The sequence below is a fragment of the Clytia hemisphaerica genome, unplaced genomic scaffold (assembly GCF_902728285.1).
Source record: "Clytia hemisphaerica strain Z4C2 unplaced genomic scaffold, Clytia hemisphaerica genome assembly, whole genome shotgun sequence".
Lineage (NCBI taxonomy): Eukaryota > Metazoa > Cnidaria > Hydrozoa > Leptothecata > Clytiidae > Clytia > Clytia hemisphaerica.
Window position 1 is genome coordinate 230,446 of NW_027104055.1, and position 20,451 is coordinate 250,896.

General features: G+C 36.5%; 2 protein-coding genes across 4 annotated transcripts in view; both read right to left on the reverse strand.

Annotated features, from left to right (window-relative positions):
- Positions 1–949: 949 nt before the first annotated feature.
- Positions 950–20,451, reverse strand: part of LOC136812170 (polycomb protein Scm-like) — a 33,250-nt gene continuing 13,748 nt past the window's right edge. For 2 of the 3 annotated variants that reach the window (XM_067068648.1, XM_067068649.1), the window contains 8 exons: positions 16,540–16,619; positions 15,632–15,869; positions 14,533–14,621; positions 14,128–14,236; positions 13,627–13,749; positions 13,208–13,235; positions 12,549–12,742; positions 5,322–5,446 (listed from right to left, as the gene is read on the reverse strand). In XM_067068648.1, coding sequence (XP_066924749.1) covers positions 5,388–5,446; positions 12,549–12,742; positions 13,208–13,235; positions 13,627–13,749; positions 14,128–14,236; positions 14,533–14,621; positions 15,632–15,869; positions 16,540–16,619 — 920 coding nt within the window. In that variant the 3' untranslated portion in view covers positions 5,322–5,387. Of the gene's footprint in view, positions 2,040–2,405; positions 2,516–4,122; positions 4,739–5,175; positions 5,447–12,548; positions 12,743–13,207; positions 13,236–13,626; positions 13,750–14,127; positions 14,237–14,532; positions 14,622–15,631; positions 15,870–16,539; positions 16,620–20,451 lie in introns of those variants that run through there. The other variant, XM_067068647.1, reaches the window with a different exon arrangement.
- Positions 6,505–8,305, reverse strand: LOC136812171 (uncharacterized). The gene has a single exon (XM_067068651.1). The coding sequence runs from the start codon at positions 8,227–8,229 to the stop codon at positions 6,580–6,582; it is 1,650 nt and encodes a 549-aa protein (XP_066924752.1). The 5' UTR covers positions 8,230–8,305; the 3' UTR covers positions 6,505–6,579.

Here is a 20,451-nt window from a genome sequence, read left to right on the forward strand (position 1 = left end):
AAGGGCTCTGACCATAGTCCAAAAATTGATTTTGGTATTTGAACATAAAAGTTATATTTCAGGTTCCTTAACACTTTTAACAAAGAATTGCCTTTATAAATTGCTTTTTAATCGAATCCCTTAAGAGTAATTAAGAATTTAATTGCAAAAATGACGTTATGAACTTTAAAAAGATGTTAATAATATGTTGCATCACCCTCTTTTACAAAAAGTGCTTAGTTTTAATGGGTAATTAACTTTTTTGTTTCAAAATTTCTTTACACTGTCCGCAAAGAATTGAACTATTTTAAATTTTGCGGAAAATTTTTCTAAAAAGATGTGTCAAAAGTTATGACTGTTTTTTTAAGCAAAATCCAGATGAAAAATTGATGAAAAACCACTATTTTGAAGATTTCGAGACAAAGAAGCATTTACAAAAATTTTCCTCAAAAATTTTTATTGTTCGGTAAAAGATACACCATCTACTGCAAAAAATTTTTCAAAATGTTTTTTCTTCGCCGAAACTAAGCTCTTCAAAGTTGAAATACTCTTCCTCGCAAAAGTCTTCATTTTCTTCTTCATCAAGTTTATTCAATGCAATTTTTGAATTTTCAGATTCAGGAATAGTTTGTCTAACAGAAAATGTATAACATGATATAGTTTTGTTGGTTACATCAGTCAGAAAACACATTTTAAACACGGCAATTATGAAAAATTCACTATGGTCAGAGCCCTTAATCATAACAAGAGCCGCAAAAATGTGGTCAAAATTTATTTTAAGGGTGGCCTGAATTTGAGTTAAAAGGCTAATTTTATCCTCCTAGATTACTGTTTAATTAGCGGTATATTTGACATGAAAAATAAAGTTGTAACTGAAAATTTGTCAAGTTCCAGGACACCGTCATCACTGTTATTGTCATAATTCTCAAGATATAAAAAGATTTTGTGTCACATAGATGATTTTTCATAATTGATCTATAGAATAATGATATTTCTTTAACTACGATGAGTAAATTGTTACTAGAAAGTTAGGAAAAAACAACAAGTTTGTGATAAATATTTACAAAAAGAAATCCTTAAAAAAATTCAAAAAATAAAAACAATTTTATGTACAAAGATAAAAAACAAATAAAATATTGTGCCCAAAACGGAAATAAATGAAGTAAGTATTTAATCGCATTGTGAGTAAGCTTCGAACTATATAAAATGATTAATTTCAGTTCTTTGTCCAGGGGACAATGATGACCTATTATACGTGCGACCCTTCAAGCTTCCCAAAGCGCACTGTAAGGGTTGAAATCACAAAGATGAGAAAAATCGCACTCTAAGGCCGTGTAATATTTCGAAAATCTGACCATATTTTGCCTGAAAATGGTCAAAAAATTTCAAGAAAATGCACCATAAGGGTCGATTTTTCGCTCGATTTAACTCAAATTTTTCAAAATTTTCTCTGCACTGTAAGGGTCCGATTTCAAAGGCCTAATTTTGGGCCGCACGTATGGTCGTTTTTGAATCGAGTGCCCCCTTAACTCAATAAAGATTAATTACATGCTTTTAATAAACAAAACCTAAGTAATCGAACCTTATTGGTTGAAAAGTATATCACATGACTTTTCTTGAAGAATATTCGTCTTTCTCGATGAACCATATCAATGTATTCAAGTCATTTTTAGCTCACGAAATACTCTTGATCGCGAGATGCCTTGGAGTTCTTACAAGATACTTAACTGATTGGTTATTTTTAAACAATAGGGATGACGCGTTCTTTAGAAAAAGTAATAAAATCGTTTGTCTCAACATTGAACGACCAACAGAGTCATCAAAGAACTTGTAAAAACTCCAGCTTGACCCTTGATCGCCAGTAGTTGAATTCTATGAAAACAACGAATTCATGCCGTCATATTATTTGGATGAAGTCTCAATCAATTCATGAAGTTTTCTTGTACGATTTTCAACTCTTCAATCATTCCCAATAGCTTGACTGCAGGTCCCAGCTTGAAGCCCATGTGCGAAAGGACAAGATCACGTTGAAGCAATAAGAGAGCTTTACCATCAATTTCCTGGAAAGAGGAGTTCAACACACATTACAATACAATACAAATACAATACTATCTAGTCGGCTCAGGAGAAAAAACGATTGCGTGGACTAACTAGATATTCTCGTTCCTTATGACAGTAAGCTCCGGAGTTTCTCATATTATCATATATATTCCATAATGGCAGATTTCTGGAACTTGGGTCCTCTTTCTGACCCTGTAGGCAAAACGGAATTAGTTTTGAGTCAAATACAGGATTTCACCATATACCAATCGATTAGTAACTTGATGGTGAAAATATGCTTTGATGTCCAAGATTAAAAAATATAACTTGAGATATAACTTGAACCTGAAAGAATTTTTTTTGCAACACGAAATTAAAAAACTTACGTTTTCTTTAAAGTTATTGACGTAATCTTTCAAGTCAGTTTGACCAATGAAAACCATGACGTCATCAATCGTCCAAGTCTTCGGTGCTGACTTTATGTCGATTCCATCAACTTGAAAAAAAGGGGAAAAGAGGGCATTAAAATCGTCTATCAGCTCAAACTACTATTTTTGATATGCAAACAATATGTACTATAGTTATCGCATGACTTCGAGTGGAGTACGAGAAATATTTTACGAGTTCCGAGATTTTCTGTAATGAGGAGAGGAAAAATCTCGGTAAAATTTCGGAGCGGAGTGTTGAACATTTGAATGAACTTTTCGAAAAAACAAGTGACACTTTTATGGACCTACCTGGTTATCAAACTAATCAATGAACATTGAAACACATAAGACAAAAAAATAAAGAAAAATGAAAGGATATATATTTGAAGAAACTATCAACACTATTGAAAAAGACTTTTGAAAAAGAAAAAAAAGCTATTAAACGCTTTTCTTTATAAAAACAATCCACTGTCAGACAAATGCACAGCTTAATAAATAAGGTTTCCAGAAAACTCAAACCATCGCGCTCTACCGTGACATTTTCTTCTTTTAGAAAAAATAATAAAAAATAATAATTTGGATTAAGAACATTGGTCTATGCTTATAAATAGTAATTCTTATAGATAAAGATTCGTTTTTCAGCCAAAAAATAATAAGTGTTTCTAGAAAGCTCAAACCATCGCGCTCTACCGTGACATTTTCTTATTTTAGAAAAAATAATAATAAAAATAATAATTTGGATAAGGACATTGATCTATGCTTAGAAATAGTGATTCTTATAGATAAAGATTCGTTTTTCAGCCAAAAAAATAATAAGTGTTTCTAGAAAACTCAAACCACTGCGCTCTACCGTGACATTTTCATGAGAACATTGATGTATGCTTATTAATAGTGATTCTTATAGATAAATGTGCGTTTTTTAAGCCAACAAAATTTTTTTGCAAAAATCTACTTGAGCCATCTTTTACCTATGATGGTACCCTACTTTCATGCAAAAAATCAGAAGAAATTAATGATCCAATTTTTCACAAAGTCCAAAAAAACCCGTTTTTTAGCCGTTTTTTGGCCCAAATTCGCCTAAAATTTTGTTTTCGAAAAACGGGCTCCGTCACATTTTGGCCACCACCATTTTGCACCTTTGTACCAAAAATCAAAAAATTCCTATGATTCAATCCTGAGATAAGTTGGTAACAGACGAACGAACGAACGAACACAGGTTAATTTATAGGACCTCCACCCCACCGGGGTAGGTCCAAAAAACATTCGAAAACAACCTGTCTAGGAGAAATTTTCAAAACAAAACAAGAAGTTTTCGCAGTAGTTCACACAGATGATTTTTTTATAAATTCTTACACTGAATTCTTATTCTTTTGGGTCGGGAGCAAGCAAAACACTGGTGTAGGATCAGGTAGGATACGCCATGTATTATTTTACCAACAATTATGATATTATTTCCAGGAAGACAGAAACAGTTGATGTCGAAAATGTAGAAAAAAGTTCTAGGTAGAGCAACATGTGATTGCATTGAACGAAAATAGAAGCTACTAGAAGGTTCCCCCGCATCACAAACACCAGTTAAAGTCTGCTTGCATATTGAGACCCTTAAAATACTATATCGTGGGTTGTGAAGATAAATAGGTTTAACATTATGTATGATAAGGAAGAATCTTCATACCTTGTAACTTGACTAGTCGCTTTGTTTTGGGTTTCGGCTCGAACGTATCATCAGTCGATACCACAGAAGTAAGAGTCCGTTCCTTGTCGTTTTACCGAGCTCAAAGTTTCGTGTTTTTCCGTATGCGAAGACTCATTTATCGGTTTCTGGACAGTCGTTAGTAGCGGTGGTTCGAACACCGAATCTTTACGAGAATTTGAAGTCGCGTTCGGTGAGTCGCATTCCGAGTCACGACGCCCACCGAAATCATATGACGACATACTGTAGCTTATATTCGGCGAATGTTCGGTGCGAGATGTCGATTCTGATCGGCTATACGAGTCATTTCGGTTACTATGCGAGCTGTAGCTTGAATGCGTGCCGTATGCTTTTCGACTATGTGACTGGATTGCTCGGTGATATTCGTGAACAGACGACAAAGAACGAACACGATTATTATTGCAACGAGTACACGGTAGTCGGGACTCGGTGCTCGAGAAAATGTTCGGACAGCACCGTAAATTGTCGGAGAACTGTTCTAATACACGCCAGAAGGTAGATACACGATCGATACTATTAAGACAACACTGATAAGTTACACCGTCGCAGATCGCCTTGATAACACAATTTCCACGACCTGAAAGATTGCAAAGAAAGTGGCTTAGCCCTTCAAGTACAAGTGCCTTTTTTAAAAAGGCTTTTTATTACAAAAACGACTAAATCAATCTTCAAACCACTTTATCCCCGGATCTAGATTGAATTAGAAGCTCTTTCATAACCCATTGGTATTTCAATCCGTTCATGGAGTATAAAAATTTGGAATGAACAGATGAGAAAAAGAGTCTGCAGAGTTGACACTCGATGCAGGCATTTGAAAAAATCCCACAATTTGGTGTTTTCCCTCAGATCTTATCGGAAAATAAAAATCCCGGATCGGGAAGCAAAAAGCGAAGATTTAAAGGGGGCTCTATTGTATAGTAACACTACTGTTGCTCTTACTAATTTTCAACAGCCGGCTTTAAACTCCACATCACAATTTCTCCCGTGCGCTAATTTTTACGGACGGAAACTAACCTGGCTTTAAGAAACCGAAAACAGTCTTAGGATCAATAGCACATCGGATGACATCTTCCAGAACGTTTTTCAATACAGTGACCATGTTGCCATTGTAGATACGTTGCATTGATTTCAATTTGTTCAATTCGATGTATGGGCCACAGTAACATTCAAGGTTGAGAAATACTTCAACTGAAAAGTAGAAAGTTTGAATTGGTTATGGTGGCCCATCATTTGTTCAATTCGATGTATGGGCCACAGTAACATTCAAGGTTGAGAAATACTTCAACTGAAAAGTAGAAAGTTTGAATTGGTTATGGTGGCCCATCATTTGTTCAATTCGATGTACGGGCCACAGTAACATTCAAGGTTGACATGGAATGAACCCCCCCCCAGCCCGCAGGGGGGGGCTACAACCAAAATCTTCCTAAAAAAGGCTGGGGGCTGGATTTTTTTTTAATTTCAGGGGGTACCTATGATCTCTGGGGTACTTAACTTTTATACAGTAAGGTCTGGGGGCTGGGGAACTATATTTTATATCTTGCTTTTATCTAACTATCATTATTCTTTTTAATTATAAAAATATACAAATTTTTCATTTCTTGACATATACATAAGTCACAGGGGGTACCAATCACAGGGGGTACCTACTAACGTCTGTTGTTTGGGGGTACCTATTTTCTTAGGGGGTACCTAAACCCCTGGTCCATGCCATGAGTTGAGAAATACTTCCAACAAAAAGTAAAACAAACAAAATCGAGTGACATTGTATATTTTATTATCCAGGGTGCACCATCAATATGAACTCCGTTGGTAGAGCGGGTTCAGTAACAAACCAAGAGAAGGGAGAGAGCTCGAATTCACTTCGGAGTTTAACAGTTCGCTATTAGGCGTTGTGATATATCAGTGTTGGTAAATTATGGTCTGAACAGGTTACAGTTGGAAGAATATATTTTTCTTCTCAATCCAACGACTTTTCATCTTTGGACGAAAAATAGAAATAAATATTTTTGCTAATTCACAAGAAACAATAGAAAATGAGTTATTCGTTGAGGTGCCACCTCACTTGAAAAAGAATTTAGTTTAGCCGTTTTGTTGAAAATGTTAACAGCTTCAAAAATCCTTAACAGAATAACCAAAACAAGTTAGGCAAATAAGACATTTTCAATGGCACTTTGATTATTAGCTCTGTAAGCATAGTACATATAAGCATTAATTTTAATGGCTCTTCAGCCATTTACATGTAAAAGGATGAAATGGTAACCAAATAATTCAAAATCGCTATAAAATTGGTTTTAAAAAATATATTTATTGTGGGGAAAAAAGGTTACATATAAACTATTTACAAAAATTTTTAGAGAGAAAAAAATACTAAGGGAAAAAATAAGTATACGGAATGTTTTTGCGATTTGCAATGATCAATCATTGTTGGGCGCTTAAATAAAAGAAGTTGTATAATTTATCGCGCCATGTTGGAACCGCTTTAACGTGGCGGTTGGTTGTGATTTCATTTGGACTGATCGAGGATTCGAGTTGCACTGCTACGTTTTTCTCGGGAACGAGAGGTGCAAGTGACTCAATCGAATTAAGATGTTGTTTAGATTCGATACAGTCTTTCGTGATTTTGTTTTGGAGTTCAGCCTTTGTTTTCATGAGGTTCATCCAATGAGTGGTTGCGTTCAAAGCTTCCGTCAACTCTAACTTCTCACATTTGGTCTTTTGCAAGTCCCCGTGAGCTTGTTTGCAGTTTTGACGAGCTTCGCGTAATTGTTGTTGAGAAGAAACCAGCTCTTGATTGAGATCAGCCATCTTTGCAGACAGCGAATCTCTCTCTTGAGTAGACTTCTGTTTTTGAACAAAACTTTTCTTGATGAGCTTGCCCACTTCGGCTTTGATGTTATCTTTCTCACCGCGAGAAATGTTCAAGTCGTTTTGAAGAGAAACCAGCTCTTGATTGAGATCAGCGATCTTTGCAGACAACGAATCTCTCTCTTGAGTAGACTTCTGTTTTTGAACAAAACTTTTCTTGATGAGCTTGCCCACTTCGGCTTTGATGTTATCTTTCTCACCGCGGGAAATGTTCAAATCGTTTTGAAGAGAAACCAGCTCTTGAATGAGATCAGCCATCTTTGCAGACAGCGAATCTCTCTCTTGAGTAGACTTCTGTTTTTGAACAAAACTTTTCTTGATGAGCTTGCCCAATTCGGCTTTGATGTTATCTTTCTCACCGCGAGAAATGTTCAAGTCGTTTTGAAGAGAAACCAGCTCTTGATTGAGATCAGCGATCTTTGCAGACAACGAATCTCTCTCTTGAGTAGACTTCTGTTTTTGAACAAAACTTTTCTTGATGAGCTTGCCCACTTCGGCTTTGATGTTATCTTTCTCACCGCGGGAAATGTTCAAATCGTTTTGAAGAGAAACCAGCTCTTGATTGAGATCAGCCATCTTTGCAGACAGCGAATCTCTCTCTTGAGTAGACTTCTGTTTTTGAACGAGACTTTTCTTGACGAGCTTGCCCAATTCGGCTTTGGTGTTATCTTTCTCACCGCGGGAATTGTTCAAATCGTTTTGAAGAGAAGCCAGTTCTTGATTGAGATCAGCGATCTTTGCAGACAACGAATCTCTCTCTTGAGAAGACTTCTGTTTTTGAACGAGACTTTTCTTGACGAGCTTGCCCAATTCGGCTTTGATGTTATCTTTCTCACCGCAAGAAATGTTCAAGTCGTTTTGAAGAGAAGCCAATTCTTGATTGAGATCAGCGATCTTTGCAGACAACGAATCTCTCTCTTGAGAAGACTTCTGTTTTTCAATGAGACTTTTCTTGACGAGCTTTCCAAATTCACCCTTGATCGAGTCGACTTCTTTGTTGCTCGTTGACAGATCTGAGCTCAGCGATTGAACATTGAGTTTCAGTTTCGCGTTCTCAGCTGTGAGGTTTTGCACCATCCGTTGCAAACGTGCAACATCTTGTGCATTGTTTGTAGAACCAATAACCAATTGATTGTTCTGATTTCTCGACAAAGGAATCACTACCTTGTCAGGAATGTCATTTCGAATCTTTACGAATGACATTTTTTGCGAAGAATATACTTCTTATTGATATGATTTAAACTGTTTATCTCAATTGCGCTCGACGTGACTATCACTTTCGAACACAAAACACAATTTAATATTTTTAAATTTTGAGCGTTGAAATATCTTGCGAAAAAATTAAAAAATATTTGACGTCAAATAATACTCTTTCTCAGTGACGACACAATTTCTCCCATCAGGCAAAATTGGGAACGATATCATCGACGAAATGACCCGTCTGGTTCACGAATGGGTCAATGATTCGCCACAAAGGAAACTTTCCCTTAAAATTCTAATGATAATGCCGTGTCTTCTTCTACAAAAACCAAGTCGAAATTCCAAGTCAAAAGATAACTCTGATGCACTCAAACGGAGATTTCAGCAATGGAAGAATGGTGACTTCGACGCACTGATTCGTGAAGCACGCTACCTCCAAACTCAACTTGTGTTCCGCCAAGGCAACCGTACTTTTGAAGAAAAAGCGAAACACCTCCACGATTTAATGACCAAAGGTAAAGTGGCTCCTGCACTCCACCTCCTCGACGACATCGAGTCAAGTGGCGTTTTAAACCTCACCAAAGAAACGCTGACAACGCTCCAAACAAAACACCCAAATGGACAAGAGTGTCATGAAGAATACCTACTGGAAGGTCCGATCGACAAAGTCGAGGTGTACATTTTCGAGAAGATCGATGGCTCTTTGATAAAGAAGCTAGCTTGTCAATTGAAGGGAGCAGCTGGTACTTCAACACTGGACGCTGATGGCTGGAGAAGAATTCTGACATCTGCCTCTTTCGGAAGCCATAGTTTAAACCTTTGTGATGCTATCGCAAAAATGTCGCGAAAGTTATGTCATGAGCCTGAACTTTGGCAAGATGGTTCGCTGGAACCGTTGCTTTCCAGTAGATTGATCCCCTTGGACAAGAACCCTGGAGTTAGACCCATCGCAATCGGTGAAGTTCTTAGGCGGTTAATCGGCAAATCCGTCGTGACAGTCTTGAAACCGAACGTTTTAGCGAGTGTTGGTGATCTTCAACTATGTGATGGCCAGAAGTCCAGATGTGAGGCTGCAGTTCATGCCATGGGCATCCTTTTCAAAGAAGAGAATTGTGATGGGGTACTATTGGTGGACGCTGATAACGCATTCAATCGTATAAATCGCCGGGTGATGATCCACAACATCAAGATCATCTGCCCTCAAATCTCTACATATATCGGCAACACTTACTCATCGAATTCACGATTGTTCCTCTCCGGTGGGTTTGAAATCATTTCTTCAGAAGGAACCGCTCAAGGGGATCCGGTAGCAATGCCCCTCTACGCACTAGCTTTAGTCCCTTTACTGGAAAACATCAAGTCGAGTGACATCAACCACGTTGCTTATGCTGACGATCTAACAGAAGCCTCCCTCCCTCCTGAAATGGTGGACAATGCTTCAAAACGTCGGTCCATACCTCGGATACTTCCCAAAAGGATCAAAATCCTGGCTCGTCGTAAAACCGGACAAATATGAACTAGCTAAAATCATATTTAAAGATACCAACATCAAAATCACAAAAGAGGGAAAGCGTCATCTTGGTGCAGTTGTTGGGACCGAAACATTCAAATCAGAGTACGTTAAGAAGTTCGTTCAACATTGGGTCAAGCAACTGAAAGTCCTTTCCGAGATCGCTAAAGCATACCCCCAATCAGCATACTGTGCTTTTACAGCAGGGTTCGCACATAAGTTTAACTATCTCAACCGAACCATCCCAAACATCAAAGAAGAGCTACAACCTTTAGAGAATATCATCCGACACCATTTTATCCCCGCTCTATGTGAAGGAAGAACCTGTAATGATCACGAGAGACAGCTTCTTTCTCTGCCTGTCAAGATGGGTGGCTTGGGAATAATCAATGTCACCGAGATGTGTGATCTTGAATTTCAACAATCTATCAAAGTCACTCAAAATCTTGTTCGTAACATCGTAAACCAGAACGAAGTCATCATTCCATCAACCGAAACCAGTAGTCCAAATACCGAATCAAAACTGTCGTTCAACAAGAGAAAACTCGAACTCTTGAAATTAAATTCATCACCAATGGAACTGAGAGCAATCGAAATCGCCAGTGCACACGGTGCATCAGCATGGCTGTCGTCACTCCCCATCAAGTCAGAAGAGTTCTCACTAACAAAAAGAGAATTCTTCGATGCAATCTACCTTCGGTATAACTGGGAGATGAAAAATCTACCGAGCGACTGTGTCTGCGGCTCCAAATTCAGCGTCGATCATTCACTACAGTGCAAGGTTGGCGGTTTTATTCACATGCGGCACAATGAATTGGTTAACATAACGGCTAATCTATCTGCAATTGTTTGCAAAGATGTTGAGAAGGAACCAATTCTTCAAAAACGTTTCGATCATGACTCGGAACTCCGCTGATGTTACACTAAGAGGATTTTGGCAGAGGCAACAGAAGGCATTTCTTGACGTGAGGGTTTTTTCCCCTTCAGCCAGAAGTTACCAAAACCAAAATCTTGCTAGTGTAATGAAGCAAATGGAGAAAGAGAAGAAAAAAGTATGTAAAATCGCGTACTCGATCAAGAAAACGGTACTTTTACACCACTCGTTTTTTCTGCCAACGGTGGAATGAGCACAGAAACTAAGCGATTTTACGCCCGTTTAAGCGAGCTTCTATGTGAGAAAAATAAATCTTCATTTTCGGAAACATATTTTTATGTAAAACGAAAAATTTCTTTTAGTCTGATTCGGTCAGCTGTGGTGTGTTTGAGAGGCTCGAGGTCCTGGAGGCACCGGAGACACTCGCCTTTCGTTAACACCACTGCTGACGCAGAAGTCACAAATTTCATTTGTAATATTTAATTAAAGTTTTCAATAAGTTTTCAGTTATTTTGGTTTTTTTTATTACTATATTTTATTAGACACGTATTTTTCAATACGTATTGTTGGACATTTTTTTGAGTTTTTCACACTGGTCTTTGCAGGGTTTCAGTTTCTTAAAATATATTTGATTTCTATTATATGTATATCCAAATAAATTTGTGATTTATCTTTAAAAAAAAAAAAAAAAAAAAAAAATGACGTACTCTTTCTTTCCAAGATCGATACTTAACAAAGACCATTTCACGGTCCAAAAGAATCATAGGTAATCAGGACTGGTTGCACCCCTATAACAGCTTCCTGTTGGCTAGACGCAAAAGCAAAAGCATCCAAAAACTTTAGACCAACAGGAAGTTGTTATCAATGCGCGTTGGTCATGACTATCCATGATTCCTCTCAGCCGTGAAATTGTCTATAAATGATCAACAACTTTTGTAGGTGTTCTTCATCATTAAACATGAGTTGGGGTCGATTTGAACACTACTGAAAGAATCTCTGTGTGTGTGTTTAAAATTATATATATATATATAATATATCGGGTGTTATGTGATAATAGTATCTGCAAAAAAAAACAAAAAACAAGCAACATGCTGAATGGACCTACCTAATGATTAACATCAGATGAAAATAAGAAAAAAGTGACAATAATTGTACAAAAATTCAGAATAGAAAAATAAAGCTTGTGTGCTGAATAATGTAAAATGGTAAAAAGGAATTTCCCCAAATACGAAAATCACTTAAACCATTCAGGCCCAAAAAACCAGGCAGTTTTTGGCCCAAATTTGCCCAAATATATTTTTTTTCGAAAATTGGGCTCCGTCACATTTTGCATCATTGTGCAAAAAAATCAGAAAAAAATAACGATTCAACATTGAGAAAAGCTATATTTTCTTATTTGGTTAAAGGGAATTTCCCCCAAAATACGAAAATCCGTTTTTTAAGGCGAATAAGAATTTTCCGGGAAAAACCACTTCAGCCATTCTTTAGAGAATCTTGCCCTCCATCTTTGTACAAAAAATCAGAAAAAAGTAATGACATGATTTTGCACAAATTCCAAAAAACCCTATTTTTAGGTAGTTTTTGGCCCAAATTTGCCCAAATAAATTTTTTCTCAAAAATCGGGCTCCGTCACGTTCTGGGCATTGCCATTTTGCATCATTGTGCAAAAAATCAGAAAAAACTAATGAGCCAATACTGAGAAAAGCTTGTAACAGACGAACGAACGAACGAACGAACGAACGAACGAACGAACGAACGAACGAACGAACGAACGAACGAACGAACGAACGAACGAACGAACGAACGAACGAACGAACGAACGAACGAACGAACGAACGAACGAACGAACGAACGAACGAACGAACGAACATGGGTTAATTTATAGAACCTCCACCGGGGTACCCGGAGGTAGGTCCAAAAAATATTTTTGTTTCTTACCACTATTGGGAGATGCTGACTTATCTTTCCATGAAGAGGTGGAAGAACTTGTAGCATGATCACGTGCTTGATCACGTGATTGTGGTGGTTGCGGCGCTTGTGGTTGTGATTGCGATGGCAACAGAGTGGGTTGTATGAGTGGACTTTTTGGTCCAATAGATGCCATGCTTGGTGGAGGAGACGAACGTGATTCTCTGAAATTGATGAAATTAATTAGAGAAAAAAACATCATGAAGATGAACAACACTTATCAAACCCAAAATAGCGAGTGTGAGCCGCCATGCCTTATGTTCTTATGTTCTCAAGGTAAACTACCAATCGTACGTGCAGGCCTTTATGGGTCCCTTTTCCAAACTTCCCAAAGTGCACTGTAAGGGTCGAAATGAGCAAAGATGAGAAAAATTGCACTCTAAGGATGCAAAATTTATAAAATCTGACCATTTTTTGCCTTAAAATGGTCAACTATTTTCAAGAAAACGCACCATAAGGGTCAATTTTTCGCCCAAATTTACTCAAATTTGACTGCAGTTTGACTGCAGTCTGAAAAGTGGTTGTCTTCTAATAAAGACTTGCAGAAAACTGATCTGTAGAGTGCTGCTTTTATAATAGAAAAAATCCAAAAACAAGATAAGATCTTTGCTTGTTAGTTTATTAGTTACCTTTGATAAATTGGGTTGACTTTGTTACCTAGAATGAAAATAAGAGGAGAAAGTGCTTTTTTAAATGCTTTTTAACAGTCTATTCCTTTTCTCAAAAGTCAATTGGAATTTAGAACAAAATTATGAAATTTCTTTTTTCAGTTATTCGATTCCTAAGCTAGGCGAATTGATTGTTAGAGAAAGAAATCGACGATTGGATTTTTTCTCTATAAGCCACTAAAAGATACCCCTTTAAGAACCTCTTTTTCTCTGAAACGCCATAGATTTTGTCCAATTAGTGCCCAAAGTGAAATTCAAACCAACTGGGTTCCGCACTCTAAGTCATAAAAAATCATACTAGTTGACTCTAATCAATCTATCAAAAGTGCCAAGTCCAAAAATCTACATAATTCAATCCCTGCAAAATTTCAACTTTTTACTTGGTGGGCGTAGTGGATGACCAGATCTAGCGCACCAACCAGCAGGAAACAAATCGCGGTCATAGTAATGACACCAATAACCAAGTTCTTTGTATCCATCAAATGCAATCTTGATCTGTTCACCTGAAATAATTTGGGAAAAAATTAAGAGCACTACTTACTACAAACTTGACATTTTAAAGCGTGACGAAAGATTTCCAAAAATGTCTCTTGCCGACAAAAATACAAATATACTCTTCTTGAGCTATATACTAGAATCATTCGGGCCTCTTTTTGAAATAGAATAATTGCTTCAAAAGACATTACGCACTTAATGTTGTGTTCCCAAAAGACTGTTTATCAATTCTGACACAAAAGCACGTAAACGCTCAAAACACTAATGTAATAGACGAAGTTTAGTTATCTCAGCAACAATATATTTAAAACGAGGCCACATAGAGAAAAGTTGCAACTCTGATCAAACTAATCAAAGCAAATCTAACATAATCGATCAGAGCACACCTTCTACATCGACGACCGTTGCCACTCCTATGTAGGACGGTTTGCTTTTGTCAACCGCTTCCATCTTCATTCCAACTGTGAAATAATTCTCCATTGGTTTCTTAGGTTCCTGAAAATATGAGTTGAGAGAACTGATATTATAAGAACGCAGAGCATCTTTTAAAAACACATACCGACTGGCATCGAATCTCGTTCAAACTGCACTTAATTTGACATGCTTTTGAGCTTCAAATAGCCCTATTTCTTTGTAATTTCAAGTAAGAAACATTTTTTGCTCAGAATTTCATGCTCTTTGAATACCTTCTTTTTCCAAAATAGTTGTCATAGGTACTAAGTTGGCCTTTACTATGATCATTTATTTTTCTTTTCTAAATTACCATCAAATGAATCTGATGATGTCCTTACTTTCTTAAAGAATCTGGCAGGAGCAATTTCAGCGCTCTGAAGACTAGTGGCAAAATATTTATTGTATTTCGAAGGATCGTACTTGTATCCTGAAACGGTAAAAAGTATGGGAAAATTAAGTGAAAATCGTCTTCTTTCAAGCATTCCATCGGTACTCTGAGACTATGCTCAGACGTTACGGTTCCTTATTGCCGACCCAAAAAAATATCAGCGTTTTGATTGGTCGAGAGCATCGAGATATTTGCGATATTTCATATTTCTTTAGTCTTGAAATATGACCGGGTTGACTTTTGGGGGACTGGGTATACTTCATTTTATATAATCAGTTTTCTTTCCTCTGAAAAAAGATTTAAAAATCCTGCTCAAATTATTTTTTTTGAATCAGAACTAATATTACTCTTGTTGCATTGACTAAACAGAAAATGAAACGAAACGATTCCAAAACAAGTGCGAACGTCAAAATTCGAAACGTCAAAAAAGAAGACAAAGCAAAACGGATTGGAACGGTTTCGCTCCACTATTTTTATCGGAACGGAACTGCTCCGTTTTCTTGCTCCGAAACGTTCCAAAACCAATATAAACACTCTCGAACCGTAACGGAAACCATACCGGAACGAAACCATAACGTCTGAACATGGTCTAATACTCCTCAGGTCCTAATATTATTACGTAAATTATTTGACAATGTTTTTTGAAAAGTTCTATCTGAATTAGAATTAGATTTCAACTGACATTTCCAATACAACAAAGAGAACTCTGTTAAATCGGTTTGGTTTCCCTAAAAATCAATAAAGCTCCAGCTTAAATGAAAATGACCACACCTCATATCCCTTATAACATAAGGGGAAAGCCCTTCTTTGGCCTTTAAAATTCAGCTATCACCACTCTTGAAAGTTCCCTTTCGAATAATTTGAGTTCTCAAAACAAAAAATGATCAAAGTAAAGTTTTCTGTCTCGGACGGAAATGGAATTTAAACAACAAATTAAACAAGATTCTTTTAAAAAAATTTCAGAATTTTGTTGAATTTAAAAGTCTCTTTTTTTTATCTATCTGGGACGGAAATCCTATCTGATACAGAAGAACTAAAACCGTTCTTACCCATCGGTGCTTTTAAGAGTGATCCTTCAGTCCACCCAACCGGATGAATATCTCCTGAATCAGGTAACCTCCAAATATCCGAACTAGGATCTGCACCATCGAAATGTAACAAGATTCGACTACCCACTGTAGCAATAACTGTTGCTAGGCTAAAAGTCGGTGACATGTTGCTTGCGTTGTAGCTACACGCTTCTAGTTTCATTCCAGCAACAAAGCTATTAACATGGGGACTGCGTGCCTAAAAATTTGAAGTGTGATTTCAAAAAATTACGAAGCTTTTAAAAACGAATCAAATGCTTAGGACAAACCGTGTCGTGTTTATATCATCTCTGTTTTACCAATGTCTTGGATTACTTTCAATGTAGATACCTATTATATCGACTACTTTAATGGTATTAATTTTCACGGGGATTGAATTTCGCGGTCGAGTTCATCCGCGAAATTTTAAGATTTCGCAGGGACTTAATTTCGCGGATGGCACTAGAGACAATATTTTCAATACTTTGTGCCATTTTACGCTAAATTATGCATGTTGGTTGTCGAAATACGCATAATTAGCGTGATGATGATGCCAGTAAACAATTCAAAAGTAGTAATTTGATTATTTTAGAGATTTTCTCAAAGATATTACGCGGATAAGCCCTTTTAAAATTTCCATTGGTACTTTATTTCGCAGATGACATCCAAATCCGCGAAATCCGCGAAATTTAATCCCCAGAGAATTTATTCCATTAAAGTATGGCGAATTCTTTATGAGACCCTCTGTACAGGCCATTCCACAGTCGGAATGAGTCATGAGTAATCAGGACAGTTAAGGTCCAGCCCCATAACGGCTTCCTGTTGCCAGAAGCATCTCCAAAATTTTAGACCAACACAATGACCATGCGAGTTAAGAAGGTAGAACTTACCTGACGAAAGAACATCCAATGAGCAATTGAGCTTTGTGGATCCACGCTCAAATACTGTTCCCAATCAAACAAAGAAGATGCTATGGAAATTGAAAAAAAAATAATGTGAATTTCAAATATCAAAGCTAGATAATATAACACTGGAAAATATTTACATTTTATAGAAGGCGTAGATGAGAGGTCACCTTTTCGGTTAATAATATAGATAGAGTCGATATTTTACGTGGATAGCCCAGTGATCTAGGACTTTTAGACAGTCTTTCGATTGTTTTCACGGGGTCTACGGCCAGCCGGCTCGGCTATCTATGAACTGAACGGAACATTGGAAAGATCCCTGGTTTGAGATGCTGACGCCTTTGACCACTTGGTCATCGCTCTTAAAATAATATATATGTAATCCGTAATAATAATATCCGTAAGGCGAAAATAAAAAAATGTAGTGTTTCCGGAAACCGGCCGGATGAATTTTTTTTTTCTGACCCGGCCGCAGACTTGATACATTAATATTCAGGGCTTACTTCATACTGTTTGTACTTAAAACTTACTTTTAAAGTTCTATTTCAATGATCTTAAGGGCTCTGACCATAGTCCAAAAATTTGATTTTGGTATTTGAACATAAAAGTTATATTTCAGGTTCCTTGATACTTTTAACAAAGAATTGCCTTTATAAATTGCTTTCTAATCGAATCCCTTAAGAGTAATTAAGAATTTAATCGCAAAAATGACGTTATGAACTTTAAAAAGATGTTAATAATATGTTGCATCGCCCTCTTTTACAAAAAGTGCTTAGTTTTAATGGGTAATTAACTTTTTTGTTTCAAAATTTCTTTACACTGTCCGCAAAGAATTGAACTATTTTAAATTTTGCGGAAAATTTTTCTAAAAAGATGTGTCAAAACAGAGGAATGTAAAGAGATGGAAAAACAGCTTTTCTGATTACTCAAAGTTTAACGATCACTTCTATTGAAAATTCTATTGTAAAACCGTTGATTAGGTCATTAAATGAAAGTCCAGAAAAGACGGCTCGCCATACAAATTGGACGGTTTCTACATGATTTGACGATAAAAATGAAAATTTGTTTTTCCTTTTTCGCCGATTACTAGTCTCTAGCTCTCCATATAATGGTGCGGTCATGATGCAGTTATATCAGTAGAATCGCTAGGAAATTTTGAGCATGAACATAGTTTGCAGAGGGGTATGAACCCCCCTAGGTTTATTTCATCCCCCCCTATATACCCATCCCCCCTTTTGTAATGAAATCTTATCCCCCCCTTTTTTTTACAGAAAATCCGTTTCGAAGGAAACTCGCTTTCCCACCTACCAGCAAAATTATCAACAAGAAAGAGTATGAAGTATTATAGTCACGAGCCAACAATGACAGAATATAACTAGCGTTTTTCATTAATCTTGATCATTTTAAAATCTAATCTAAAATGTGTGTGTTCTGTTGAAAGTTCTTATTAATTTATAGATTACTTTCGTCATATGATAATAGTTGACTGGAGAAAATTAGGCTGTTTGTTTCTAAGTGAAGTGACTAAGAACGTTGATTTTTAAACCCCCCCCTTTTTTATTTGATCCCCCCCTACATTCCCACCCCCCCCTAGTTTTTTCGGCAGATCTAGGTACCCCCCCTACAAAGGCCCTCCAGAAAGTTGGCATCCCCCCCTATTAAAAAGGGGGGGGTGCAAACTATGATGAAGATATAGGCACCTTTTCGTATAGGAGAGGTGTACCCAAAATATAAGCCCTAAAATTTTGCGCATAATTAGGCTTGAAACAAAAGAATTTTGTCACAACACGCTAATTATGCAGATTTTTTAAAGCGACAACAAAAGAAACCTATTAACTCGACATAAACTCCCTTAAGGGCAAGAGACCTGGTATATGACGAGCCGTTTTTCCATTGTTTTCAAGAAGCTGTTTTTCCATCTCTTTACATTCCTCTGGTCAAAAGTTATGACTGTTTTTTTAAGTAAAATCCAGATGAAAAATTGATGAAAAACCACTATTTAGAAGATTTGAGACAAAGAAGCATTTACAAAAATTTTCCGCAAAAATTTTTATTGTTCGGTAAAAGATACACCATCTACCGCGAAAATGTTTTCAAAATGTTTTTTCTTCGCCGAAACTAAGCTCTTCAAAGTTGAAATACTCTTCCTCGCAAAAGTCTTCATTTTCTTCCTCATCAAATTTTTTCAATGCAATTTTTGAATTTTCAGATTCAGGAATAGTTTGTGTAACAGAAAATGTATAACCAGAGATTTGGGAAAAGAGGATAAGAATCGCCGCTGCTGCTCGCTGTTTTCTCATTGTTGATCATTGAATTCGGCGTCGTCTGAAGTCGCTAGGCTAGGCAACAACTTGGCCAAGAAGGTACTGCGAAAAAAATGGCGTTATGTGCAGTATTATAACAGTTCAAGAAAAACTGTCTGAATTTACTCCTTTGGAGGGGTTTCCTACTTATATAAACAACTGAAAAGCAAATAACGATCTTTTGGGGTTTCCACTGACAAAAAAATCTGCTGTTGCATGCTTTATTTTTTGAGAAAGAGATGGCGGAAGCAGGCATGCTAAAATTGGATGTGAAATGGGACCTTTTTATTTTTAGCTAGTTTGCCTTACTGGAAAGTCTTTCAGAGTCAAAAATAAAGTGGTTTGGGTTGGAAAAAGATTGTAGGTGACTAGCCTAGCTTTGGTTTTTATTGGCACCTTCTAGATCTTTTTGGCACATCCTTCAAAGATAGCTGAAAAATTATATGAAAAAGTGTATTTTTTTGTTTGTTAAGTTGAATAAAATTATTTTTTTTGTGTTGCAAACATAATTTTTATGGGTAGCAGTAAGGTTGATTAAGTGACAACCTATAGCTTAGTTTTACATGGCACATATCCTCAAACTTTCTTAGCATTTTGATTGAAGATGGGCAAAATCGTCTAAAAATGTTGTATTTTTTTTTCCTAGTTTTAGATGAAAAAAAAAATAATGTTTTCCTAGCAAAACTTGCTTGCTGGCAATGGATTTTAGATTTGGTAAGTACGCTAAATTATCCTTGATGCCTTTTTCTTTTTAGCTTCTACTGAGGAAAAACATTTTTTTGGGGTTGAAATTTCAAGTTTTTGTACTGTATGTAACAGAAAACAGAAAATTGCAATCAAAGTTCTAATATTTTTACTTATGTAATTTATAAAACTATGACTCTGACCGGTTTGGCTCTGACCGGTTAGTAGATTTGCTCTGACCGGTTAGTAGATTGGCTCTGACCGGTTAGTAGATTGGCTCTGACCGGTTAATAGATTGGCTCTGACCGGTTAATAGATTGGCTCTGACCGGTTAATAGATTGTCCAGTTATATAAGATTTATTTCACCGGTTTTTGTCAGTGGTCGGTGATTTGTTGTTTGTGTTCTGTATTTGTTCATGATAGCTTGCTGCAAAGATCCTAATTCCCATTTTCATTATTATATACTTTCAGGTTAGTTACCATCATACTGCCCAATAACCTAGATCCATGAATTATTTTGTACCTTCACGTGGTTGGTATACAATGAGAATTGGCTTAAATTTTGTCTGAATTTGTCACGTACAAAACTCAATATCCAACAAATTCTGCTAATAAGATGGATGAGTGGAAACCATATTTAACTCAATGGCAACAACAATGGAATAATTCTATCAAATTGATTATGTGCATTATGTGTACCTAACAATCTTGGATGTTTTTGGATTCAAATTTTTCCCTGTAAACTGAATATCAATTTGTATCATATAAATCCTCTCTGGAAAGTACATCTTGATTTGATTTTGATATGTAATGGCTGTAATTGCCAATGAAAATGAGTTCTTATGTGTACGTATGTAGTATATGAAATTTATTTTTTAATGGCAACTGAATTTCGATACCAAAACATGC

Bases quoted from the DNA above. Each gene is read 5' to 3' on its own strand.
- LOC136812171 (XM_067068651.1), bottom strand. From the start codon at position 8,229: ATGTCATTCGTAAAGATTCGAAATGACATTCCTGACAAGGTAGTGATT.